Genomic DNA, 27,531 nt, shown 5'->3' on the forward strand with positions numbered 1-27,531 from the left:
ACCTTAGGGTTAGGAGTCAAACTCTCTAACCATTAGGCCATGACTTTCCCTATTTTTTGTTTTTTTTTAAAAGTCAAAATAAGTGATATATGTTAGAGTCAGTAATGAAACTGGATACACATTATACACACAGCATTAAAAAAAAATCAGAGAACTAACATAAAAATGGAAAAAACAACATGTTCAGTAAACGAAGGTGATGTGACATAAAGCCATGTTGTGGCGCAAATACGACCCTCCGGGTCGCTAAACGGCGGTGTTGCTTTTATTCACACTTCCGCACTGCGCTGATGAAAGAACTCCCGGAAGTGCTGTAACGCGGTCCTTTCCGCCTCCGGTCTCTCAACAAGCGCAAAGGTAGGCCAAGTGTAAAGCTAGAAAATCCATCAAAAATCACCACAATCGTTTTATATGTGAAGTATTTTTAAGCAGAATATGTACAAAGTGCACTTTATGGGCATCTCCTTAACAGTCGTTTGTAAATTAAAGCGTCGCTTTAGGTTATTTTTGATGGCGGTTTGTTTGCTAAGCTTGAAGCTAGTAATGTTTAGCATCAGCAGATAAACAGGACACTGAATAATACTATAATGTAATTCTACCTTAAACAGGACACTGAATAATTAGTGAACTTACAGATGTTGGCTTTAAAATACGGAGATATATCGGTGTAAACAGAGTGTTGATGGTTTGTGTGTGAAATGAAGCGGGCTGATGTTTATGCTAACGGAGGGAAGCTAAAGTAGGAAGATTCTTCTAGTTACAACATGTTCAACTGAGCAGCTGCTCGTTACACCAACCATTTGTTAAACGGATGGTTCAAGCACTTAGTTTTCCAAATCTTCCTGAAGTAAAAAAAAAAGAGCTGTTGAACTCTTGTGAATGGTGTGTATCTGAAGTCTAAGTGTTGCTGTATCTTCTGTTTGTCTAGATGTTGATGCCCAAGAAGAATCGCATTGCCATCTATGAGCTCCTCTTTAAAGAGGGCGTGATGGTGGCTAAGAAAGATGTGCATTTGGCCAAGCACCCGGAGCTTGCTGACAAAAATGTGCCCAACCTTCACGTTATGAAGGCCATGCAGGTGAGTGACCGTGTCTGTGTGCAGATCCGTAGTGTCTGTGTATAGCCAAGTGCTGCAGTTCATCAGGAATCAGAACCAGATTTATTGATTTATTTATCGCAGTCGAATTTGTCTTGGTAAAGTGTTCTGAGGGCTACAGCTTTGGTCTGGAACAAGACACGAACAACTTCATTTGTGGTGGTGAGGTTGGAACGCTACAGACTTTCTTTTGAGTATATGCACATAGTTTGATTGGGTTGTGTGCTGATCTTCAAACTCCTTTGCAGAGGCTCAAAAATGTAACACAGCATTAAGCCATAGCTGAAACTTGTGACTTAAATGTCCCTCACATACTGGGATGATTGTACTGATATAAATCAGCAAAAAAAAAAAAAAACTTTGGTGTGTACATAGGTTTTGATCAAATGCTATATATATAATATAAACCCAAAGATGTAGGCAAAACAAGTAAGATTTGCATGTCTATAAGGTGGCATTGGTCCTTGGTGTTAGTATTGACTGTACACACAACAATATTTTGTATTACTGTCTGAAAACTTGAACATTATAAAACAAAAAAAATTGCTTAAGTAATCTGATTGGTTTTGTGTAACAGCCCCTGCGAAGTAAACATCACTGTGTTCACAAAACTGTAGGAAATTTCTCTGAATTTACATTCAGAGCAAGTTTATCAAGTTCTGTATTTATAAGTGGATCTACTGTAACATCCAGGCATGTATTAATTTGTTTTTTAATACAAAAAAGACAGTAATGTGTCTGCTTTTGGTCATGACAGTCTCTGAAGTCCTGTGGATATGTCAAAGAGCAGTTTGCATGGCGTCACTTCTACTGGTACTTGACCAATGAGGGCATTCAGTACCTGAGGGATTTCCTTCACCTGCCCCCTGAGATTGTACCTGCCACTCTGCGCCGCCAGACACGCCCTGAAACAGCCAGACCACGTCCCAAGGGTAAAGATTTCTCGTTCTAAAAATTGGGGCTTATAATCGTTGCTTGGAATCTTTTTGTGTGACTGATGGCATAGGAAGACTTCAAGGTCTTTACTGAAGATTACATGGAAAGTAAATTGAGTCTAATTCCTTTTCAACTTTTAGGTCTGGAGGGAGAGAGACCAGCACGTCTGGCACGTGGAGAAGGAGACAGAGATGCCTACAGGCGATCTGCAGCTCCACGTAAGTACACAGCATGTGGTGTTACAGTATAGTGCAGATCATGATATCCTTTTATATAGGGGAAACTTTGACAACACAGGCAGGAACACACTATTTTTATGACTAGATGTACTATTTTAGATCCGGGTTGTTGGCAGTGTTAAATTTCAGCCCAGTAATCATCCCCAGCATGTTGTCAGAGCAGTGCATTGATTTAATATTTGTATGAAGTCTGATGAATTCTTTGTGTTTCTGTAGCTGGAGCAGACAAGAAGGCTGAAGCAGGTGCAGGAGCTGCAACAGAATTCCAGTTTGTAAGTACTGCTCCTTTGATAAGTGCAATTGTCTTCTGATGTAACGGTCTATTGTTGGGATTTAAGGGAAAGTAAAACTAACTTTTTTTTTTTTTTTTCTCCCCACACACAGAGAGGTGGCTTTGGGCGTGGCCGAGGACAGCAGCCACAATGATTTTCCACATTCTATGTATAATAAAGCTTGGAAAACATTTGTTTGAGACTGTTTTATTGATTGCCTTCAGTTTGTAAGTTTGGGACTTTTAAATTTGGAATTAGCATACGACATTACAAGAAAAAACTTATGTAGATTTTTGTATAGTAGATATATTATGTAGATATATTTGCATTTTTAATGTTTTTTTTGCAGTAATGCTAATCATTTTTTTAACCATTTTTATATTCAGTCTGCAAACTTAATTTAGATTTCTATATATGACAATATTCTAACTAACTGAGTGCTCACTCAAGTTAGACAATGGCAGGTTAATGAAATAAAAAAAAAAAATCCTAATTATTTTAGCTTCCCTGCAGCTTCCGGTTTTGTGCAGTTGCTTGACCATTCAAAAAGCTCCCCCTCTTACACTACAACCCTTCAGCAGTTCTTGTTTAAAGGCTTTTAAGGGAGGATATGACTGATTGGCAGGGAATAATAATTTTATTCTGACTTGGACTTGAATATTTTAATTTACTGATCTTGAGTTACTGAAGTAACAGGATAAACTAAAGCATTACAAGTGGTCTATCACCTTGAAACTCTGTATAGAAGTTCTCACTGATCTATAAGAAGACTTCTTGAAGGCATCTTCAGTCAGGTCAAATGTTCTGTAATGAGTGCTGACCTTTTAATTGTATGCAACAATTTTATTTGGCACTGATTCTTATATACAAAATAAGCATAGGCATTAGGTGAAATACTGATGTTTATTTGTTGGCACATTTATATTACATTCTCATACTGGTATATTCCACAATCCCAAAATCACCACGCAAATGTTACAGGTATGTTTGTTGAAACTGAAAAAAGTCACAGCTTTATGGGCTGTATAAGTGATGTAGGTGTTTATAGGCAGCAGACATTTTTTTTTCCCTTTTGGAGCAAGTAGCAAATCTGAGGGTAGGTTTTGTTTAAAACATTTACTAAATCAAGCTGGTGATTTTATATAAACAAGTTTACATTCAGGGTCTAATGCATGACACTGGCTCTGTGCTGGAAGGCGCAGTAGTGTGAACGGTGTGTGGCGGTCAATTTTTAAAATGGTAAAGCCTTTTGCTTTTTAGCAAGAGCTGGATCTTTTTATTGGAAAAGATCCAACTTTTTTTTTACACGACATACAATAATAAAAATGAATCTTTAATCATACAATCAGACATTTCTGTGTATGCAAATGGTTGTGCTTTGGGACATTCTTAAGACTCCCATCAAGTCTGTAGCCTTTAGCCAAAAAAAAGACTTCTTGTAATTGTGAACCCAAATATATTATTAGGTAATCTAAAAAGGTGATTTTAGTGTTACATGAAGACAACACAAACCTGTCATATCTATTCATATCCATGAATTGGTTCATTTCAATTGCACATTTTTTCCACTGTACATACAAACTGTCTATATATGTGTTTCTGTCTTGTCAATGTCATCCTGTTACACTGTGGAGCTTCTATCACTAAAACAAATTCCTCGTATGTGAAAACATACCTGGCAATAAAGATCTTTCTGATTCTGATTCTGATTCTGCCTCCATGCAGATGGGTTTTATTTTCTTGCGTGCTCAGAAGTAATCAAAAAAATTTTAAGAGCAGTGAAATGATCAGCTCAGTAATTTGCGTGTCTATACATTTACACCCAGATTAACAATTGTTAGAATCTGATCTGAACAAAGAAGTTGAAGGAAATGTTGCAAATGGCTACAAGTAACATTGTAAACCTGCACCTACAGCAACCTAAACAGCCCAAAAAGATTACATTCCCAAACATCATGCTTGGGGGCTTGAACAGTTCCATAGTCATTCACCAGAAACTCTGCGTACCATCGTCATACCCAACGTGAATAACCACATACTGTATTTTGACTTTTTGAATTTAGTCTATACAGGAAGGGAAAAAAAAAAAAAAAGTCTGGCTAACTACAGTGGCTCCAGATTCACAGTATTGTGCCAACTGCTGCATGCCATCAGAAGGGCAGTAAGCAGCCTGGCTAAGACAACTTACTAGACAAAAAGAAAATATGAGGAATAAAAGGAGGGGAGGGTTACAGTCTACATTTCTAACTTTATGAAACAAGGTCTCAGTTATACAAGCCCTGTTTATCTCTGCAATGTTTTTATAATCTGCACGTTATAGTTCCTGTCAAGCAGATACGCAAGTGCTTGATTGAGGTGCCAACGAATCTTTTAAGAGATGAAGGAAAAAAACTGCAGAGATCAACATACATAAATAAAACCATCTCATCCAAATCAAGATGGTACAAGAGGCCACATCAGCCTTCATGCAGTTGGCATTAGCCTTTTTACAAGCTTAAAATAATCTGTTGGATGACTAAGGCATGTGGGTTTTCTGTTGGAACATTCAAAGGAACTGTTTTTGAACCAACTAAAATGTGCCTTTAATGTTCTGAAGATAAAATCAGATTTTTTTATTTTAAATCCTCTGCCAATTTCTAAGATACATGTGTGGTGGTCTGGGAAAACCCTTCGGATATTACTGTGACTGAATTAATCAGAAAAAGCTCAAATTGGCTTTATAATGACACTAATATACCAACATCTCTACTCTAAAAATAAATAAAAATTCTACAAATATGACACAGAAATGCTTTTATTTAGGCTACCTTGCCTTGGCGGTCTTCAAAGATCATGTCAAAGAGCCAGTTTAACAAATGCAATGGGAAATGTGATCAGTTTAAAGATGTCTAATACTTCGCTAGTAAGTTTGATGACTTCGCAGTCAATACTGCTTTGATCGTTCAACAGCTAAATGCCATGCTGAAATGGACACGTGTCAAATTTTCCCAACAGAACTTACAGAATTAATCTGCAATTATTTCCCCACCAGCGTTAACAAGATAAATTCATCAAAAATTGGTTTTGTTTATTTAAAAAAAAAAAGAAGAAAAAAAAAGATTTGTTTAGAAATATAGAGGCAAGTGCTTTTTAATGGATTTTTAATAGAATCCAAAATCTCTGATTTTGGGTCTGAGCAGGTTTGACTTGTGATAGAAAGCAAGAGCAAAGCATATTTCAGTTCAGGAAACAGATATATTAGAATCTAACAATGTGAAGGGTTTTCCCATGTCACCAAACAAAATAGAAAAAGCACCTCAATAACAGGCCCATAGTTAGTTTTCACTGTTACATTGGCCCGACCTACCAGGTCCAATAAAGAGCTCCGTAATCTGAGACACTAATAAATTAAAAAGGCGGGATCCACTCGATATGTGCCTATTAGGTTTATTTTCCCCAAGAAGCTGTCCTGTTGAATCCTCCAATGTTCACAAATGTCACCTCAAACTCTACAACCATGTCCCGCATTTTGATTTAAGTGGTTCTGAGGGGTGAAATTGAAATTCCTGGACCTGTAGGACTCATCAGCTATACATGTTACAGCATGAATGGATGCGAACAGTGCACAAAACTCATCAGTTATCTTCATGTGCTGCTGGCTCTCCCTGCTTGCTTCCAATAATTGCTGGCCTTGTAAACATTTTTGGAGGTTTTACTATCACGTAAAAGTCGGTGTTCTCACACATTTAGGCACCACTCTAGTAAAGAAACAAGCATAATTAAACCAGGGTGTGTATTTCGTCAACCCATAAGATATTTACAAAATGGCAAGAAGGGCAGAAAGGGAGGAAGAAATCACTCAAAAGACCTACTGACACCAAATACAGGTTGAAAGTTCTTCAGATCCCAAACTTGTAAGACAAATAAATATCAGTGCTCATGCAAACCAACTGACCTCTCACCAAATCCATCTGTTCAGGCAACTAAGTATTTCCTTCTCATTGCTGGGGGAAGGAGATGGTTTCTGAGAATAAACACATACTCGCACTACTCACACAAAATACATGCTCACTCGCTCTCACATATGAGAAAAATGGATGCGTAAAAAATATTGAAAGCCTCAAGCATAAGCACTAGGCTACGTGTATTTACATCACAACAGTAAAAAGTAGTTCTTGCATTCATTTAACCTCACACTTGGGTCACAGAGGGCACTAAAGGGAAAAGGAGTAAGAGGCGGGAGAGTTTCATGCAACTGTCCATTTTTAAGGAGAGGAGAAAGGGGGGAAAAAAAATAAAAAATAAATCAGAGTAGAGAGCAACAAACATTGAATTTACATTTACAAAACATGTTTTTGAATATTTACCCAACACTTTGTCAAGTTTGTGCCACCTATCTGGCACCTAAAAAAGGGTTGGCAAGGCAAACCGTATTTTAAGAGAAAAGGAAATAAAGAGAGAAAGAGGAAAAAAAAAAAAATACTGAAAGAATAAGAGCGAGAGTGGTGGCGGAAGCATCCGGAGTGTCAGTGTTGTGTGTTAGTTATCTGATGTCAGAGACAGAGCTCTGATTGATGTTGTAGCTGGGTGAGAGGTCTTCAGCTATCGTGGCCACTAGCGGAGTGCCGTTGCTCGTCAGGCAGCTCTCTTGTAGAGCTTCAAAGTAGGTGGCCTGCACTGGCTTGTGACACTGCAACACTTGTATTGCATCGTCTATTTTAAACCATTCCCTTTTTCTCCCTGTCAAAAGAAGAGGGTGCATGTGTGCTCTGAGTCAGGCATCTTAGTGCAATTTCATTTTAATTGCTTGACCTTTTATTACCATAAGATACAAATCACCATTAGTCAAAACAGCCATTCATAAAATCATGCAGATACAAGTCAAGAGCTTCAAGTAATATTAACATTAAACAGAATGAGGAATAGCTATGGAATGGATGTTGAACTGTGGCATGGATGCTGGTGCCAGATATGCTGGGTATTTCATACACTGCCGAGTGTTTCGCACACGTCAGTTGTGGGGCAAAAGAACAAATGACAGTTCTGGGAGCGGAAATGCATAGGTTATAAAAGGAAAAGAAAAGGAAGGAAAGCCAGAAAGTCAAAGTCAAATAATCAAAATCTACAACTGTGGTACATCTCCACATGTACACCACATTGAACCATGACCATCGGGTTCTGCTGAGCAGTTTGTGAAATAGTTAAACTAACTCAACTGCCACCAACATCCACGCCATAGAAATCACACCTCATCTTCATTATGATGTTTAATGCGAACATTAGCTGAAGCTCTCGATTTGTATCTGCATATGATACGATCCATTATGCTGCTGCCACATGATTAGCTGATTATTTAACTGCACGGATGTGAATGTTATGGTGAGGGCAGTTTTAAAAAGAAACCTGAGTAAAATGGTTTCATGTAGTCTGAGATTTGCTACACTTGTAAACACAAGACAACTATACACTCACCAATGTTTACAGAGTCTTCCCAGTCTTCCAGTACTTCCTTTACAATGAGAACATACACATACGTCCTGTGTTTCCTATCCTGGTTCTGAGTGTGGGACGGAAAAAAGAAAATAGTAGTTCATAGTGCGTGTCTTGTGGGTGTGTAGTGACTTCTTAAATGGACAATTATAGGATTAGTCTGAAAGAATAATTCAAATGAACCGTTTGTATTTGCCAATTTCTCATCATACCTAATTTGCGTGGAAATGAGACGGCCTCGAATTCAAAATTCGCTTTGTGGCTAAAATCACAGTGCTGTGTTTTGTGGAGGTTCATGTGTTATGGATAGTGCGAATGAAGAGTTAGAATTAACACCATGAACCTTAGGGACTGGTGAGATTCATTTTACAAAAAAAAGTGTCAGCTTTTTTTTTTTTTTAAATTTAGTTGACATTTTAGTTAACTACACACGCCGTCACACTGCCAACGTGTTACAGACACAGAAATACATGACACTGCATACATTACTTAATGGGAGATGACGATAAAGAGAACGTTTCCATTGTACACATGAATCAACTTGTTTCACTAGCTATATCCGGAATGCAATATGGATAAAGTCCTTCAAAATACGTATTTTATTGTAATTTCAAGTACAATAAAATACGTATTTTGAAGGACTTTAACCATATTACATCCCAAGGGAACCTCTGCACTGCACACTTTTGTGTTTAAGCTGAAGTAGTTTAGTGAGTGCAGTACTTCCTGACTAGAATCACAATTACTACTGCAGGAACACTGTATCATCAGTTTGCTATGGGATACTCACCTCAAATATTCCTACTAGTCTCCCTAAAGTGCCCTTGACACCGGCCTGTTGGAAAAGGGGAGGGGAAAAAACAATACCACACAATTTAACACTCATGCTGCAGCGTAATACTCAGTGATTATACAAAACCAACAGTACAAACAGAGTTGAATAAATAATAAATAAAAAAACTGATCTGATGAATATAGGCATTTAATGATAACCTGCTGAGTTGAAACCACCATCTGTTCGATCCTTGATCGTGTGAATTGCTCATCATGACTGTTATTAATCATTTAACATAAAAGCTAATATTAGAAACAGCAACTTTGCAGTCCATCCATTTGAAGAAATGAATTAATGACATGTACCTACTCTCTCGACTCCTTAAAAAAAGGGATGAAACGTATGGAATATACACAGACAACTACACTAAATGAGCACTTTATTAGGAGCGTCTGTACACATTTCTTGCAATCAGCCAATCGCAGTGTAGCAGTAGGATGCATAAAATCATGTAGATTTGGTGCAGAAACTTTAGGTAATATTTACATTTAATGGGGAAAATGTGTTCTGTGATTTTGACTGTGCCCCAGTTGTTGGTGCCGGACGGGCTGATTAGAGTATTTCTATAAATGCTGATCTGTTATTTTCACAAACAACAGTCTCTAGAGTTTACACAAAACGGGGCGATTAAGAAAAAACATCCAGTGAGCAGCAGTTCTGCAGACAGTAATGCCTTGTTGAAGAGAGGGGTCAATGAAGAATGACCACACTGACTTAAGCAGACGCACTCAGTACAATTGTGGTGAGCGGATAAGCATCTCAGAATGGACCTTGAGGTGGATGGGCTACAACTACATTTGGCATAGACTCAGTGGGCATAGACTCAGACACAGACTGGATAGCTGAAAACCTGATAAACCTTGATTTCTTTTGAGGCACACAAATGGTAGGGTCAGATTTTAAAACCAACAGCATCAATCTATGGACCAACCAGTGTTGGGTCAACAGTCCAGTCTGATGGAGGTGGTGCAATAGTGTAGGATTCCTGACACACTTTAAAGAATTGAAGCTGTTTGTTTTGAGAACAAAAGGGAGACCCTACACTGGTATTCGTATAGCATTCTTAATAAATTGCTCTGTGAGTTTAATCAGTGTTCGGAAAATTGGCCCAGTGCATAAAAAGCCTTGATAGAAGACATGCTGAACACAGTGTGCATAACAGCTACCAGGATCCAGATACACATAAAAATAAAAGAGCACGACTGAAAAAAAGCTTTCACTGGCTACCTGATTTGCCATTTTATAGAAACTATTTTTGCGATTCTGTTTTTGTGTTTAAACAAACTACACAAAGTTACATGGATCACAGTAACTGAATCGCTGAGAGCCATTGACACTCTCATATCAGTTTTACAAAGAAACTCGAAACACAATTCTCATTATAAGAAGGCAATTGCTTGTGAAGGTCTTGCTATGCATATAAAAATAAATTAGTTTGACTGTCACGCCTCTTTCATTTTGTACTTTAAGTTACTTTTTTGTCTTTCCCCATTGTTTGGGTATTTAAAGATGTTCAACAAGGTAATTTAGTTGCTCCCTAAAAATTTGTCCCCCATACAGATAATCCATAATACAACAATAAATGATCAGAACCCACCAATACCCACCCCACCCTCACATGACCCAGAATGGAAAGGTTATTTAAATTCATTCATTAATTTTCAGAATGACAAAATGTCTGAAAAACTGTCCTTTTCCCACACTGTAGCCCGGAGATCCTGAGAAATATGGCACAAGACAAGGCAGCCTCAACAGTCAACTGTCACTCATTTGATTTTTTTTTGTGTTTCACACCATTCTGTGTAAATTATATACACTGCTGTGTGTATAAATCCCAGTAGATCAGCAGTTTTAGAAATACTCAAACTAGCCTGTCTGGCAAAACCAATCATGGCAGGTAAATAAATATAAAAAAAATATATATAAAAAATAACTGTTTTGGTTTTAGCTTTTAACTGAATTTTCCCTTTATTTCCACAATGGTTGATGTGAACATTACCCAAAGCTGCTGGGCTATATATGCATGATTCAAAGCACTGCACTGCTGCCACATGATTGGTAGATTAAATTGTTGAGAGGTTAAATGAGTAGGTGTTTCTAGTAAAGTGCTCAGTATGTATATCAAGGATTATTGATATAAACAGCAAAAATTGGCTTTAAAGGTGCATCACAAAACAGCTACTGGAAGCCAGTTTGAAAAGTATTTTTGCATTAGTTTCATATACTCTACCAATATTTGCTGAACCGATCGATTTCAATGACCTTGTGTACAATTTTTTACAACAAATGAAGAGCTCACTTCTCTTGTAACAGCACCACTGTCACTTATCCTACAACCTATTATTCCAGCACACTTAATCGAGATGTTTACGTCATATAAAGATCTTAGGATTGCATTCCGTGAACACCCAAAGAGGCTTCGGCTATCGCTGGAGTTCAGCCTAACTGGAGTTTGGCCAAGGTGTAGAATAAAGAGCAGTAGTTAATCTGAGTGGAACGCCCTTTAGCACTTGTCTGTAAAATGATCACCCTCTACACATGAGTGATGAGAGCGTATCACTGCCTAGAACAAGAAGCTATAATCAGGACATTAGGGTCAGCTTAGAACAGTTGTACAAGTATACAAAGGCACCATGGGTCGATGGCACAAAATTAACGGTCTCAGTTTTCAAAAATTTAATAGCTTTTTGGTTTAAACCTCATAAGAGGAAATGTGCTATGACTACTATTAAACTTTTTAATTCTCACTGGCTATTGTGGGCTTTATGACACTGTATAAAGTGTCATACACAATACAGTGATTCATGATCAATAGTATATTGATAAACACACAAAAATCAGTAAATAAATGCTCTGACCTCTTCACACACTTCTCGAACAGCAGCAACGTTGGGCTCTTCCTCGGGTTCCATCCCTCCTCCAGGCACAATCCATTTATCAGGATGTCGGCTACTACTCACCAACAGCACCTGAATAAACACATGGTAGCCATCTGAGCTAGGACACAATATTTATTACATTCAAGATTTAAGATCTTTTCACTATGGCAAACACTGTTATTCAACTCAGTATTGGTATCAGTGGGGCCAAATTAATAACTTGTTGCTAGATTTGGCACCTTTTTAAAAAACTCCTTTTGTTCAATATTTAAAAAAAAATGCAAATCTAGCAACTGATCGGCACTTGTCACAACTCGCCAACTCATAACAGCTATAGGCTGTACAAGTTGAGAGAGCGAGATCAATCAACTCACCATCAGTGTGAAAACCTGGATGAGTTGCACCTGTCTGGATGCGTTTCCAAAAACCAATCACTGATCAGAACTGCTTGAGTTATTAACTCTCTTCTTGGGTCTGTGATAAAATAAGTATTTTCCATCCATAACAGTTCCCTTTGATTTGTTTTGTCTTTTTTGCAGCCTGTAGTCTTCAGAAATCGTACTATTTTATAAACTCATAAATGATCAGACTTCATTTTTTGATCATGTAAACGATTATTTACCATTCTTTAGTATTATTTGTTTATTTATTCTGACAAAATTCTACGTCTTTTGAGAAACTCTTCCTTCTTCAGGCAACACATTTTGATCTGTAAATAACCATGACAACACGATGTACATTAATTGATCGATTAATTTATTAGACATATGGAAACTTCTATGAACTTTTTGAGCTGGACCTATTTGCTACCTTTCCCCTTAAAGCTGAAAGTAAGACTCATTTGAATTATTGAATCAGATAGCAAGCCACATTTTTCAGCCATAAGAAATGCCAGATTTCATGCTGCAAATGAGCGACTTGACAATTCCAGCATCCAAACCTTAATGATGACTACAATCAATCTGCTAATTTATAAAAAGGTTTTAAGAGCCGGTTAAATTACTGCAATTATCCTGCTATTGTCTTTATATTTAGAGGTCTGAGATCAGCATCATATTGAAGAAAAAATGAGAAAATATGGCACCAGTGTCCCTGTTTAAGGACACAAAGTGATTTAAACATAGCAAACAGGTGCCTTCCCTTGTTTTGACAAACTGTGAACCGCAGGAAAAACATTTCCATGAAAAATTAAACCGGTTATCTTACCAAAAGGTATACAAGTGAAGCAGTTTGTAAGATAAAGATAAATTTAGCTAATCCAAGTGTGTTATAGAGCTACATCAGTTACATAAGTATTTGCCTCCCTTGAACCTTTCCCCATTTTGTTACGTTACAGTCTGGTTCTAGATCTAGTTTCACAGTAATTGAGTGAATGTTTATACAAGCACAAACTGCATGCTTTTTGGTATTATTTGCAAACGATATGCATTTCCACCCACATCGGTATCATGGGATATTTTGTGTATATTCATAACATTTAAAAGCAATGAAGTTCATTTCAGTTCCAAGTAGTAACGCTACGAAAGACTGAAAAGTTTATTACAAAAATACATAAAAAAGAGAGGGCTGAATACTTTTGCCACGTATTGTATTCAAGACAATAATTGCCAGATTATCATTATTATTTTCTGAATTAAAAAAAAAACAGAATAAAGGCTAGCTGGTTAAGTGCTAAGATGTCTAGCTTACACAGAGCTTCGGTAGCTAGTTGGCTAGTTGGCTAGCTAGCAAGCCGTTTCTCCACAGTAACTACAGTTTCATCACAAAACACAGGTATTTTTTATGTTGCACACATCCTGAAAAGACACGTTTCCGTAGAGCGTAATTATTATTCTTTTACATCGAACTGAGCGGATTTCAGGCCCCTCGCTAACTGACAGCCCGACGACTAGCTGTTAGCTACTTTAGCATTTTCATTGACAAATCGCACCGTCTAACTTAGCTAGCTAACCGTTAGCCCGCTACAACAGATGTTATCTTTTCAATAAGAGTTTTTGAATTTCAGCATTTGCCGTTTCTTCATTCTAGCGAAAAGACGTGTTTGTATCCTAAACGGGTTTGGGAATAGTAATCATTCGGTTCATTAAAATGTGATCAGCAGTAATGATCAGGGCCCGCAGATCCCCGGCCTCACCTCCTCCTCGGTCTCGCTCCTGAAGCACAGGCAGGCGGCCCGCTTCTTATACCCGTCTCCATCGTAGGTGCGAGTTTGGTTAGACTTTAGCTTCATCATCTCGGCACGTCGGGAACTGGCTAATATAAGAGCGCAAACCTCCGGGAGATGATACGGCTTCACACGCAAAGTTCACGAAAGGAAACCCCGCGTTTTCAGTGTAAGAAGTAAGTTCTTCTACGCTTCATTTTTCTAAAGCCAAGCGCATCTCAGCCTCAGACGCCATTACTGAAACCGCTACGCCGCGCACGCAAGCTGATTGGCTGCGAACGGCTCTGCGCCAGTTACGTTGCGTAGGCGCTCTTGTAGAATCACTACAGTGGCCTGGACAGCGAGGATCGTTTGGGTGTCTGTACATACGAGGAACTTAGAACACACAGCAATAACGTTTTAATACCGGTCCCGTATCAGACCCCTCGTTTCCAATGAAAACAAGGCGACTCAAAAAATGAGAAAGTATACTTTATTAACAACACAACATGCTACACAGATACAACTGAATTCTCAATTAAACGTGAAATAAATAGGTATTTGCGGTATCAACAAACGTGGTATAGGCCTAAAAGAGCTTGTAGACAATTCCTCAGCTGCATTAAAAATAGGTACAGAGCAAAGGTTGTTTGTTTTCCACAGAAATGATGAACACATTCTATACAGAAGTTATATATCAGTGCTATCTGACACTACATGGTATGTCTACATACTGTATTCCTGAGGTGGCTGATGCATATTGTTGATATGGTTCAGAGAATGTGGACAGATGGGATATGTGATGCAGAATAAAAACAGTCATTGTGACAATTCTGACCTTATCCAAACGACACAGTCATATGTATTCTGATTCGACAATATACGCAAACCTGTCACAAGCACAAGCCATGGTACTGAGGTATAGCTGCTCGAGTGTGCATTATTTCACAGGTGTTCTCTGTAAACTCCCAGAAGTATTTGGGTATGTCTTGAAATGTGCAACTGTAAAGTATTCTTTAATGCTGACCAGAGCTAAAGGCTTATCTGCCGGTGTGTATGTTTCTTTGACCTTGAAAAGTGACCTGTTGGTAAAAGTAAAAAAGGCAAAACTGTCAATTAAAAGAATTATATATATATATATATATATATATATATATATATATATGAGGAACAGTCCACATAAATTAGTCACAAGTGTGTTAAAAATGCTACTGGAATGTACTTGCAATGAGAATCAGACACATCTATATCATCTACTCACCTATTACACCAGAGTGACAAAGACTGAAAATGGTGTATTCAAATCTAAATGCATGATCTGTTTATCTCGTAAAATACACACACCTAGCCTTCAACAAATGGTGAATGTTCACACATCAACATATATTATAAAGGCAATCTAATAAGATAAAATCTAGTCAGTGCAGGGGAGTTGCAGTTAAGCAGAAAGCCCTACACTATAACTATAGGACCACTACACAACACGGTTAGAATGATTTTCTTTTCTAATTCTGTATCCCCCCTGACCTTCCACGTCACAAAGTACATAAAAAGCAAACCAAAACAAAAATAGAAAAGCACCAAGTAAGCACCATTAATGGACTAAACACTTATATGCAGCCTAATTCACAGATTCTAAAATTATTCCACTTTCTTTAAACATGTATCTGATTGTTATAGACACAATATTTATGTCAGTCCCACAGAGGTGGTTGAGCGGACGACATCCCATTGTTAGAGGCTGTAGATTAGTAAGTGGTGCCAGGCTGTGTCATATTATGAGGTAGTGCCGAGGATGAGGTAGTTACTGTTCCTCATCTTCATCCTCCTCTTCTTCCTCAGAGGACTCCTGAGATGCCTCCTTTTCCTGTTCACAAAAAACAAATCAGATCAGTAACATTAAACCAGCATGTAAAGGCTAACCGAGTTGCACCTTACATCATATCATTTATACCAGAAAACTATCAATTTGGACAGCAAACAGAAAGTGCTGCCAAGAACGGATTCTCTTTTGAACATGATGTGTGTATTAGCTCCATTACCTCCTTCTTGGGCTTCCCCTTTTGATTCTTTTCTGAAGATGATCCCACTTTCTATGGAGAAAAAATGCTTTAGTTACAAAGAGCATTTTCCCATCTAGTTAGAACAGATGGACTCATTATATATATATATATATATATATATATATATATATATATATATATATATATATATATATAAAAAAGTCATGAATCTTAAATCACATGTAAAAGATTCAAGTTACAAAAGAACAAATTAAATGACATGTACATCAACTGTGAGCTAATCCTTTTTCCTTTCTATTATTGTCTGTCTAAACTAAAACGCTGTACGTTTCAACAGTCACTTTTTTTTAGGTAGAAGTTTTGTGTCTAAGAATTAGGCTGTAACAACTTTTAAACACCGTAGAAGTGAGGTAGAATTACACACAAATGGACAAATTTAGTGTTAAGGAGAATCCTTAATTCTGCACAAGGTAGGAAAAGCTACAGTTTAATGTGATTTGTTAGAAATCCCGCATGTATGTTATTAGCACTGAACACCAGGGGGCGCCATAAGCAAGCAGCAAAACAGGTGGCGAGGGCAGCGAGTTCATCCACAGCGGTGACGTATTGGCCGCAGACTGACAGCGATTATAGCTCAGCTCTGAACTGTTCACTATAGGCCTAAAATGATCCTTCAACTGTAAACACAATGAAACACAGTGTGTGTTTGTGCACCAAAATCAATAAACTGCGCACTCACTCTCTTGGAAGGTCCTTTATTCTTGCTGCCCTTTGGCCGCCCTCTCGGCCTCTTCGGAACCGGAGATCCGCTGGATTCCTGAAAGAAACAGATTTAATTGAAAAGCTCAAACAAAACCGTGTTGTGATTGAATTGGTTACTAGGTTTGTCTACTACGTCTAAGACACAGAGTACACACACTGGTATATTTCCTAAACCCCAGGCAAGTTTAGAGACCTGTTAGCGCTTTAGTAACTACAACAGGGCGAAAGTTAATAAAGATGTAGCGGTGTTTTTAGCCTTTAGCTTAGCCGAGCGGCTAATAACCTAGCTGTTACCTTTGGATGTTTTCTCGGTCTTCCTCGTCCTCTTTTCTCCACCCCGTCTTTATCCTTCACAGAAATTGTCTGCTTTTCGGAATCACCCATTTTCCAGCGTCACCTGGTCGGTAAAACAGTGAAAAAAAAAGACAGCGTTATATCTTTTGTGTTTAAGCCCCAAAAAGCGTTTAAAACTATCGTGAATGATCAGAAGTCACAACATCGACGCGACAGAATCCGCCTGTGTCGTGGTGCCATGAGACGAGGAGTTTTTATAGGGGATTAATCCGTTGTTATTATTATTAGACTCCGTTTGTTTTTTTGTCCGTGCTACTTTTAAAATGGCGTGATATAAGTGTCCGAGCAAACTACGAGATGTTGATGTTTGGGTGCAGACGAGGCTGTGTGTAGGAGCTAAAGGAGCTAAAGCTGGATTAGTGAGGAACATGTGAACTGAGCGCCTTCGCTTCGAACAGCAAATAAAGTACGAGGCGTTTACTTACATGCAACGCTCGAGCTTTCGGCTTTCTAGGCGACCCGAATAAAAAAATAAAGCTGTGTGTATTGTATCTCCCAGTAGCCCCACCTCCAACGCACAATGTCTCCTGATTGAATTAAAGGACAATAGGCATTGGATGGAGCTACTGCCAAAACCTGGCTAAACCCATGCAATAACTTACCGCATGCGTAAATGAAGGAAGGAAATCAGCCGTGCATTTGTTAAGTGACGCGATTTGAGAAGCGCGTTTTTGTGAATAAGCGCTATAATAATAATAATAAGCCAATCGCGCGCGAGCAGGGAGTCTCAGGCTGAGAAACTATAAAGGGGCGTGGCTTCCAACGTGTGCGCGCTTTCGTTACTCATGCGGCTTATAATAATAATAATAATAATAATAATAATAATAATGAATATAAGCATGCTATACTCTACTGTTTACTTCATTTACGTAGCACAACGCTTATTTTAAAAGATAATTGTATTCGAATAAACAGTATAAACTGTAAGGACTGCACAGACCTACAGTACACCATATACACTACAGTATATACACAATATATATCCGTCAACCTGTTTACACGCTGTTTTGCACACTGTTTTTGCTCTTTGCACATGCTGTCTCACATTTCAGTCTATTGCTGTTTTGCACAATACTTTACAATATCTCATGTAACTGCTGCTATAACACTAATGTGTTCATTCCAGTATTTCTGCACACGCGATATTGTTTGAACATACAGTATTTACGCTTTTGTTTATTGTTTTGTATTGTTTTAATGTCTTGTTTTGTTTGTTTGCACCAGGTTGCATATATGCACTTTATGTGGCTAGGGCTAAGATACCAGCAAGAGTCATTTTCCAGCTGAATCATAAATGCTTGTTCCATTTTTAGCCAAAAATCCAACGTGCTACAACTAGTGACGTCCATGTCAATATACAGTAACTGCTCTTGTGACAATGGCCTGCCCCACAGGTACAAGTACTGTGGGTGGTCACTGGAGCACCCGCAAAATTTCAGCCACAACTTTATATGGGATTACACCTTCTAAAGGATAATACCAGATGTGTGACACATTTTAGTGTCTAACCCAGAACCTTATTGCGCTATTAACTAGAATGTTACAGGGAGCAGCTGCTGGACTTAAAAAAAAAGTGTTGTCAATGCAGTATTGCTATTTCTGTTAGTATAATAATAGTAATAATAATTTATTTCAGCTGCATATTAAATCCCTGTTGATGATATCAGATTTCAGTGGTATTATTCAATCATCTATTAGTCAAATTCAAAGCAAAGGTCTGCTGATTTTCTGTTGGTAGAAACACTTTTTTTTTCAAAGGGTAAGCCTCTAAATCATTTTTGTATGAGATCTGAGATATAATTATGTTATAAAACTGTATGACATGAATTCCTAAGCTCTTGTTTGATTTAAATTGTTTGATACTTATGAAACTATTTATTTGTACATTTCTTTATATGTGCATAATCAGTTTATATTGATGTTTGATGAATGAATAAAAATTAAATTTTACATTTTATTACTTATACTCATTGTCCACTTCTTTAATAACATCTGTGCACCTTCATCTGTACAAAATCATGCAGTTATCTAATCAACCAATCATGTGGTAGAAACGCATTGCATAAAATCAGGTCAATACATGTCAGCAACTGGGAGCTTCATTTAATGTTCATGGCACACCAGAATGCGGAAAAAGTGTGATCATGGCATGAATGTGGTACAGAAACTGTTGCATTTACATATCCATCATGCCATGGTTATTTTTGTGACATGATTCGTTAACTGCATTTCTTGATGTGGTAAGTAATTTATTTAGATGAAAAGTATGTAATAATTGAGCCATAAACAGTAGGCATGTAGAGACTCAGTGGTAAATATGAGTAGAGACTCAGTAGGTAAATTTTAATTCACTTGTTTCTGTTAATGTAGTATAGAGTGCTCAAAATTATCTGAAAGAATCCATCACAAAGCAGAGAACACTGTAAACAAGTGGTCCATTGGTTCTCAGTGACATCTGGTGTCCTTCAGGGGTCAATAAATCATGATCATATATATATCAGACACCCTTATGCAAAGCAACTTACATTATCTCATTTTTTATACAACTGAGCAATTGAGAGTTAAGGGCCTTGCTCAGAGACCCAACAGTGGCAGCTTGGAGGACATAGGAGCTTACAACCGGTAGCCCAACACCTTAACCACTAGGCTACCACACACCCCATATATATATATTATATGTACATACAGTTGTATGCAAAAGTTTAGGAACCCCTGACAATTTCCATTTATAAATATTTGGGAGTTTAGATCAGCAATTTCATTTTGATCTAGCAAATAACTGAAGGACACAGTAATATTTCAGTAGTGAATTGAGGTTTATTGGATTAACAGAAATTGCACAATATGCATCAAAGCGAAATTAGACAGGTGCATAAATTGGCACCCCAACAGAAGAAGAAAAAAAAAAAAAAAAAAAAATTTAGTAGAGCCTCCTTTAGTAGATATAACAGCCTCTAGACACTTCCTATAGTCTGTAATGAGTGTCTGGATTCTGGATGAATGTATTTTGGACCATTCCTCCTAACAAAACATCTCCAGTTCAGTTTGATGGTTGCAGAGCATGGACAGCCCGCTTCAAATCACCCCACAGTTGTTCAATGATATTCAGGTCTGGGGACTGGGATGGCCATTCCAGAACATTGTACTTGTTCCTCTGCATAAATAGTAGATTTTGAGCAGTGTTTTGGGTCGTTGGCTTGTTGAAATATCCAGCCCTGCCATAACTTCATCTTTGTGACTGATTCAACATTATTCTCAAGAATCTGCTGATATTGAGTGGAATCCATGCAACCCTCAACTTTAACCAGACTCCCAGTACTGGCACTGGCCACACAGCATGATGGAACCTCCACCAAATTTTACTGTGGGCAGCAAGTGTTTTTCTTGGAATGCTGTGTTCTTTTGCCACCATGCATAACACCCCATGTTATGACCAAATAACTCAACCTTTGTTTCATCACTCCACAGCACCTTATTCCAAAATGAAGCTGGCTTGTCCAAATGTCCGTTCGCATACCTCAAGAGACTCCGTTTGTGGCTTGTGTGCAGAAAAGGCTTCTTCCGCATCACTCTCCAGTACCGCTTCACCTTGTGCAAAGTTGTTGAACGATGCACAGTGACACCATCTGCAGCAAGTTGATGTTGGTCTTTCGGCTGTTTTTGACCGTTCTCACCATCCTTCGCCTTTGCCTCTCCAATATCTTATGTGGCCTGCCACTTCTGGCCTTAACAAGAACTTTGCCTGTGGTCTTCCATTTCCTCACTATGTTCCTCACAGTGGACACTGACAGCTTATGTCACTGCGATAATGTTTTGTAGCCTTCCCCTAAACCATAATGTTGAACAATCTTTGTTTTCTGGTCATTTGAGAGTTGTTTTGTTGCCTCCATGTTGCCACTCTTCAGAGGAGCGTCAAAGAGAACAACAACTTGCAATTGGTCACCTTAAATACCTTTTCTCATAACTGGATGCACCTGTCTATGAAGTTCAAGCCTTAATGAGCTCACCAAAACAATTGTGTGTTCCAATTAATCAGTGCTAAGTAGTTACAGGTATTCAAATCAACAAAATGGCAAGGGTGCCCAAATTTATGCACCTGTTTAATTTCGTTTTGATGCATATTGCACATTTTCTGTTAATCCAATAAACCTCATTTCACTACTGAAATATTACTGTGTCCTTCAGTTATTTGATAGATCAAAATGAAATTGCTGATCCAAACAACCAAATATTTATAGATGAAAATCATGGAAATTGTCAGGGGTTCCTAAACTTTTGCATACAACTGTATATATATGTATATGTGTGTGTGGTAGCCTAGTGAAAAAAAACCCCAACTGAAAATATTTGAAGCTAAAAAACATTTGATGTTTATTAACACACTGTAACTATGCATATAAATATATATATGTATATATATATATACTAATTGTTCTGTGGCTTCAAATACATTCTTTTACTTTAAAGTATTATTTGTGTATTATTAGTGGTGTAAATAGTGGTGTTTTTTTTTTTAAATCCCTGATCTACTCTATCGGTCCATGTTCTTCACACTAGTCCAGTAGATGGAGGTATTTTACCGTAGATTTATCAACAACCATCAGACACTATAGAAGAGAAAGATGAGGACAAACTACAGTAGTCCACACTCCAGATCAGTGGATGGCGGTAATGCACAAGTAGTTTGCTAACCGCCATTAAAAACAAAAACAGAAGGAATATAAGAGGAATAAGGACGGAGACGAGAGTTTAGTGTAAACATGACCGTGGTGAAAAGCTAACGATGACATGAGTACAGTACGTATGAACACTGACAAATCAAATTTGGTTGTTAATATGCCAAAAACGATCTTGCATAAAACAACACACTGTTATATTTTATCTTGTTGTGTTGCTAGTTGCTTAACTAGCAGTTCTCTTTATTTATTTATTTATTTATTTATTTATATTAACCAGAATCTGTTTAAATTGGTCCAGCTTGCTAACGTTAGCTACTTAGCTCATTTACAGTTAGACAGTTATACTCTATTAAAGCAGTGATTAGCTGGAGTAATTTGGTGTGGCTAAAGTAAACAGTGTCCGCCAGAGAATGTCATATTTATTTAAGATGATAAGAAATTTAGGCTCTCAATGTTGGAGCAGTTTTGGAAATTAAAAGGAAGAATTATTTTGTCATTATTATCTAGTGCCAATTAGCAAAACTGACAGTCTGTCCTGTTGTCCTACAGTCGGTCCTGTTGTCCTACAGTCTGTCCGGTTGTCTTACAGTCTGTCCGGTTGTCTTACAGTCTGTCCGGTTGTCTTACAGTTTGTCCTGTTGTCCTACAGTCTGTCCTGTTGTCCTACAGTCTGTCCTGTTGTCCTACAGTCGGTCCTGTTGTCTTACAGTCGGTCCTGTTGTCTTACAGTCGGTCCTGTTCTCTTACAGTCGGTCCTGTTGTCCTACAGTCGGTCCTGTTGTCCTACAGTCGGTCCTGTTGTCTTACAGTCGGTCCTGTTGTCTTACAGTCGGTCCTGTTGTCTTACAGTCGGTCCTGTTGTCTTACAGTCGGTCCTGTTGTCTTACAGTCTGTTCTGTTGTCCTCCAGTCTGTCCTGTTGTCCTATTGACTCATGCTTCTGTGAGCAAAAAAGCTTTCTGTTTTTGTGGAAAATCAGAGAAAGATGTAGAGATGTTTCGTGGGTAAATGTTTTGTTTACATGTGTCTTTAGACTTGGAATGAACTAGAATGGATCTCATTGACTTGCTTGTTTTCTTTAGTTCCATTAACACACCTTTGATTTTACCTCCATAGTTTACTCTCATTTAGTTTAATCTGATGAAGGAAATATTTCTGTGTTCTTGTAGTACTATAACTTATTTTATTTTATTTAATTTTTTGCAAGCTTTGTAGATAATTATATTTCATCCATTTTGAAATCTTTATGCTTTCTAGTCGGATAAACCAATAAGTAACTGGGATCTCTTCCGGAATAAGAGACGGAAATATCCTATACCCAACATTTTATGTCAAATTATCCTAATTCTATGTCTGTGGATTTGCCACCTCCAGAAAAGACAGGGTATGATTCTCTAACCCAGTCCAGGCTAGGCTATATAAAAAACATACTCTTTAAAATCAAAATGCCTTCATCGCTTCAACACTGAGCAAATGCAGCAACGACAAACAATATGTAATTTTATGTCACAATACATTTCTATGTTACAGTAAAAATTATTTTGTCTACATACTAAGAAGACATGTGAAATGATATTACCGGTAATTGTATAAGTAAATGTTTCCAAAGTCAGAATCTTCATCATATCAGTATTTATTTTGCAGTAATTTCACAAATTCTTGGCGTATTTAAAAAGGCAATTGTATTAAATGTTTCCAATTTAGAAAAATGTACTGACAGGTTTTAGCTGGAAACAGTGCTTATATGTAAATTACATGAAAGATATGAGGTTTTAGACAGCATTGAGCTTTTTTTGACGTTTTCCGAAAAAACAGATAAACAGGGATTCTCAGTAAGACGATCCAAAATTTGTTTCTTTCTCAAGTATGTCAGCAAAAAAAGAAATTACCTCTAGCATTATGTTTCAATAATAATTTAAAAGAAGATTTTATTATTTGCTTCTTAAATTCTGCAAATGTCCGGTTTAATTGGAGCTGTTTATTTTCAAGACTACTTTCAGAAAGTAAGTTGACATGGTAACAGATCAAGATTTCATCTTGTCTTTGTATCTGGAATGTTTGTAATGTTTTGTTATTTGGCTAACTTGCAAACCTGGTTTGTGGAATGCAGTGCTGGTGTGTAAGCACATTTCTTTCATTTAACAAAAATAATCATTAGTTACTTAATAAGTTCCTTATGTTAAGTGTGTACACCAGGTTGTATTAGCACAGTAAAACTGTGTTATTGTACAGGTTACAGTATTTATGACTGTCTTATAAGAACCAGTGTGTTAAAATCAGAATAGGTAATAGGCCGTTGTACTGAATATCCTTTAGTATATACTTTCAATCCTTTTTGCATATTGTGTTCGGCACCGTTAGTTTATGTTACTGCCCAGGAACATGCTTTTTGGGATTATAATAAGAACCTGCTGTTGTGGTTTCTACTGCTAATTAAAGAGTACTAGAGGAACCACAATGCTGCTTTGAAGCCATACCACAAGCTCAAACCCCATGCAGCAGGGTAATCTTTTTTCTTTGTAGATAAACCATATGTGCGTTTTTTCTTTTTTCTTGTTTTTTTCTTTTCAGGCTTGAGCTACAAAGAACTGTACCTGTCAGTCCCATTTAATGATGTCCTTTCATTAAAGATGGGAGGCAGTGGATCCAAAGCTAAAGGAGTCTGGCCTTTCACTGGCTCAGGAGCCAGTGGAGACTCTCCTGAGGTCAATGATCAGTCTTTAGCCCGTATGTGTGGCTACAAAAATGCAACCCCGTTTGTCTTTACAAGGAGAAGGTAGATCTGAATTTATTCACAATGAACTACAATTAAGATTGAATGAAAGAATGTGACTTACTTCTTTTGCTCTTTTTTTAATAGTAATAATAATACTTTATCAGAATTTGTATTAATTCATGGTTTGGGAAAGAGATGACTAGAGAAGTTGTAACACCTTCTCTGATCAAGAATTATGATGCATTTTTATTGAAATGTGTGGTATATATTCTTAAATCTTAAACATTATGTTATAGGTGTTAAACATGAAGTTATTTTTTACTCAGACTGTTGTGAAGGAATATGTGGATACAATAGTTGCTGCTGTGTGCTTGCAGCTCTCTGTATTACGATGAGGATGGAGATCTGGCTCACGAGTTCTACGAAGAGACCGTGGTGACCAAAAACGGGCGAAAAAAGGCTAAGTTGAAGAGGATCCACAAGAACCTCATACCTCAGGTACTGTAATACTGAAATAGATGATTATTTGGTGTTTTTCTAGAAATCTTATAGATATCTTTTTAATGTTCAAATTTGTCTTCATTGTTCTGACGCTATCCTTAGCTTAAATTTGCTATCTTTTCATATTGCATTAATCCTATTTTTTAGTTTTCCAATCTAAACTTCTGACTTTTTATACATCAATATACACAATTATAATAATAATGATTCTATTATTGTGTTATTTTGTTGTTTGTGATATAAAATTTATTTTGTAATGTTCTAGTTTCTGGAAATGATTAAACGTGTCACCTTTAGTTTTTGTTTTTTTGTATATACCACAGTTATGTTCTCTGCATCCTGATGGCATTTTTACTGGAGAGTAATACACTATATGACCAAAAGTATGTAAACACCTGACCATCAAACCCATATGTTCTTTTTCAACATCCCATTCCAGATTTAGTCTCCCTTTGCTGTTTTAATAACCTCTAGTTTCCTTGGAAGACTTTCCACTAGATTGTGGAGTGTGGCTTATGGGGATTTGCACATTCAGCCACACGAGTATTACTGAGGTCAGGCACTGATGTCAGGCAAGGAGGCCTGGTGCACAGCTGTAATTCTACAGCATAGAAATATATTCTAAACAGTTGTGTGCTTCAATATTTTTGGCAACAGTTTGGAGAAGAACCACATTTGGTTGTGATGGCCAGGTGCTCACAAATGTTTGCCCGTATAGTGCATCTTGTTAAAGAAAAAGTTGTCTTCTTCTGCAGCTGTTAGTTAATAAGCAGTTTAGCTAATAGTCAGGATTAATTAATTAAGTTTAGGATTACAAATAACTGTGACATGAAAGAGCTCCGGTTACTGTTCACATCAAATATCTGATAGAGACTGTTGTGTGAGAAAATCCCAGTAGATCATTCATTCATTCATTCATTCATCTTCTACCGCTTATCCGAACTACCTCGGGTCACGGGGAGCCTGTGCCTATCTCAGGCGTCATCGGGCATCAAGGAGTGCCAACCCATCACAGGGCACACACACACACTCTCATTCACTCACGCAATCACACACTAGGGACAATTTTCCAGAGATGCCAATCAACCTACCATGCATGTCTTTGGACTGGGGGAGGAAACCGGAGTACCCGGAGGAAACCCCCGAGGCACGGGGAGAACATGCAAACTCCACACACACAAGGTGGAGGCGGGAATCGAACCCTGACCCTGGAGGTGTGAGGCGAACGTGCTAACCACTAAGCCACCGTGCCCCCCCCAGTAGATCAGAGTTTCTTAAATACTTAAACCAACCCAACAGGTACCAACTTCCATGCCATGGTTAAAGTCACAGGGATCAGACTTCTTGGCAATTTTAATGTATGATGTGAACATTAACCGAAGCTCTTGTATCTGCATGATTTTGTGCATTGTGTTGCTGCCACATGATTGGCTGTTTAGATAACTGTGATAAATGTGCAGAGGTACAGGTGTTACTAATAAAGTGAGCCTAAATAAATGAATATAAATAGTGTACACACCCCTGTTAAAGTGGCTGGTTTTAATAATGTAAAAAAAAAAAAATCTAATGTTTTGGAAATATTTTATACCCCTCTCTTCAAAAAGAAGATACCAATACTTGATTTATAAGCCCTCTGTGGACTGCGGCTTCAGAGTCGGATGAAAACCGGGAATAGTTCAAGTAAATCTCATAGAAACAGCTGATCTTTATTTGGGTTTAATACAAATCATTTCATTGATGACGACAGCTGTATGAACCTGAGAACATTTTGAAAATGAGACAAACAGGGGTGTATAGACTTTTATATTGTGTTTATTTGTTAAATTGCATTCATTTTCGCAATTACAATGCCAGACTGTGAGACAAAAACTCTTGCATTTCTTTTTTCCAGGGGATTGTGAAACTGGATCATCCACGTATCCATGTTGACTTCCCAGTCATTATTTGTGAAATATAACAACACAGACATAAGACAAGATGTTTTACCAATCAAACCTTTCACCTCTCCTCTACAATCCTGGCTTTGCTGATGGGCATTAATGGCTCCCAATATCATCTTAGTTGTTTCTCTTGGAGTGTGAGCCAGACTGCCCTCCTGTGGCTAGAGGGACTTACAGCAGCTTTTATCCTCTACAGGGGAAATCTCTTAAATTGTGAAATTTGAACAGCAGGATAAATTGGCATAGTATTTATCTCCTGTACTGCTAGTCAGTAAATGTATTCCTTTAAATGAATGAATGAATACAAAGTACTGAAATGCAGCGATTGCAGGATTTATATTTTTGCTGAATGAGCATGACGTGTCTGATATTTGTTGTGTTGTACGTAACTATTCTGTCTGCTTCTGATTGTTGTATTTAAACCCAGACCTTCACTAATAATTATTTGATGTACAGTAATTTATGAAAGTTAATAAACTTTAATAAAAATAAACTGGTAACTGGTGAAAATGCACAGTGTATGTGTCAAAGAACAGATTACATTTATTATTTTCACAAATGCTGTGAAGCACTGCATCTGTTTCACAAAAGATTTGTGTATGATATACACAATGTGGGATTTGAAATGCAGTCTGTTGTTTGAGGGAATGGCAATGGAAGTCATTTACATAACAGCCTTAGTGAAAG

At 37.6% G+C, this 27,531-nt stretch overlaps 4 protein-coding genes across 6 annotated transcripts; 2 read left to right on the forward strand and 2 right to left on the reverse strand.

The window, feature by feature from the left end:
- Positions 1-236: 236 nt before the first annotated feature.
- Positions 237-2,734, forward strand: rps10 (ribosomal protein S10). The gene is made up of 6 exons (XM_060868318.1): positions 237-357; positions 929-1,078; positions 1,854-2,028; positions 2,173-2,250; positions 2,488-2,543; positions 2,656-2,734. Exons 2-6 carry the CDS (start codon positions 929-931, stop codon positions 2,695-2,697), a joined length of 501 nt encoding a protein of 166 aa, XP_060724301.1. The 5' UTR covers positions 237-357; the 3' UTR covers positions 2,698-2,734.
- Positions 2,735-3,427: 693 nt separating this feature from the next.
- Positions 3,428-14,184, reverse strand: nudt3b (nudix (nucleoside diphosphate linked moiety X)-type motif 3b). Its single transcript, XM_060868316.1, has 5 exons — positions 13,861-14,184; positions 11,706-11,816; positions 8,803-8,847; positions 7,995-8,079; positions 3,428-7,262 (listed from the first exon to the last, which is right to left on the reverse strand). Exons 1-5 carry the CDS (start codon positions 13,957-13,959, stop codon positions 7,066-7,068), a joined length of 537 nt encoding a protein of 178 aa, XP_060724299.1. The 5' UTR covers positions 13,960-14,184; the 3' UTR covers positions 3,428-7,065.
- A 164-nt stretch (positions 14,185-14,348) lies between these two features.
- hmga1b (high mobility group AT-hook 1b) lies at positions 14,349-17,742 on the reverse strand. Of its 3 annotated transcripts, none has more exons than XM_060868292.1 (5): positions 17,612-17,742; positions 16,950-17,052; positions 16,633-16,710; positions 15,912-15,962; positions 14,349-15,736 (listed from the first exon to the last, which is right to left on the reverse strand). In XM_060868292.1, exons 2-5 carry the CDS (start codon positions 17,037-17,039, stop codon positions 15,674-15,676), a joined length of 282 nt encoding a protein of 93 aa, XP_060724275.1. In that variant the 5' UTR covers positions 17,040-17,052; positions 17,612-17,742; the 3' UTR covers positions 14,349-15,673. The 3 variants fall into 3 exon arrangements, with proteins under 3 accessions (XP_060724275.1, XP_060724273.1, XP_060724274.1); XM_060868290.1 differs by lacking the exon at positions 17,612-17,742 and adding an exon at positions 17,435-17,590; XM_060868291.1 differs by lacking the exon at positions 17,612-17,742 and having other exon boundaries at positions 16,950-17,375.
- A 3,906-nt stretch (positions 17,743-21,648) lies between these two features.
- On the forward strand, positions 21,649-27,355 carry tusc2a (tumor suppressor 2, mitochondrial calcium regulator a). The gene is made up of 4 exons (XM_060868293.1): positions 21,649-21,806; positions 24,259-24,463; positions 24,781-24,901; positions 26,796-27,355. Exons 2-4 carry the CDS (start codon positions 24,318-24,320, stop codon positions 26,859-26,861), a joined length of 333 nt encoding a protein of 110 aa, XP_060724276.1. The 5' UTR covers positions 21,649-21,806; positions 24,259-24,317; the 3' UTR covers positions 26,862-27,355.
- The last annotated feature ends 176 nt before the right edge of the window (positions 27,356-27,531 follow it).

The sequence above is a fragment of the Tachysurus vachellii genome, chromosome 4, assembly GCF_030014155.1.
Source record: "Tachysurus vachellii isolate PV-2020 chromosome 4, HZAU_Pvac_v1, whole genome shotgun sequence".
Lineage (NCBI taxonomy): Eukaryota > Metazoa > Chordata > Actinopteri > Siluriformes > Bagridae > Tachysurus > Tachysurus vachellii.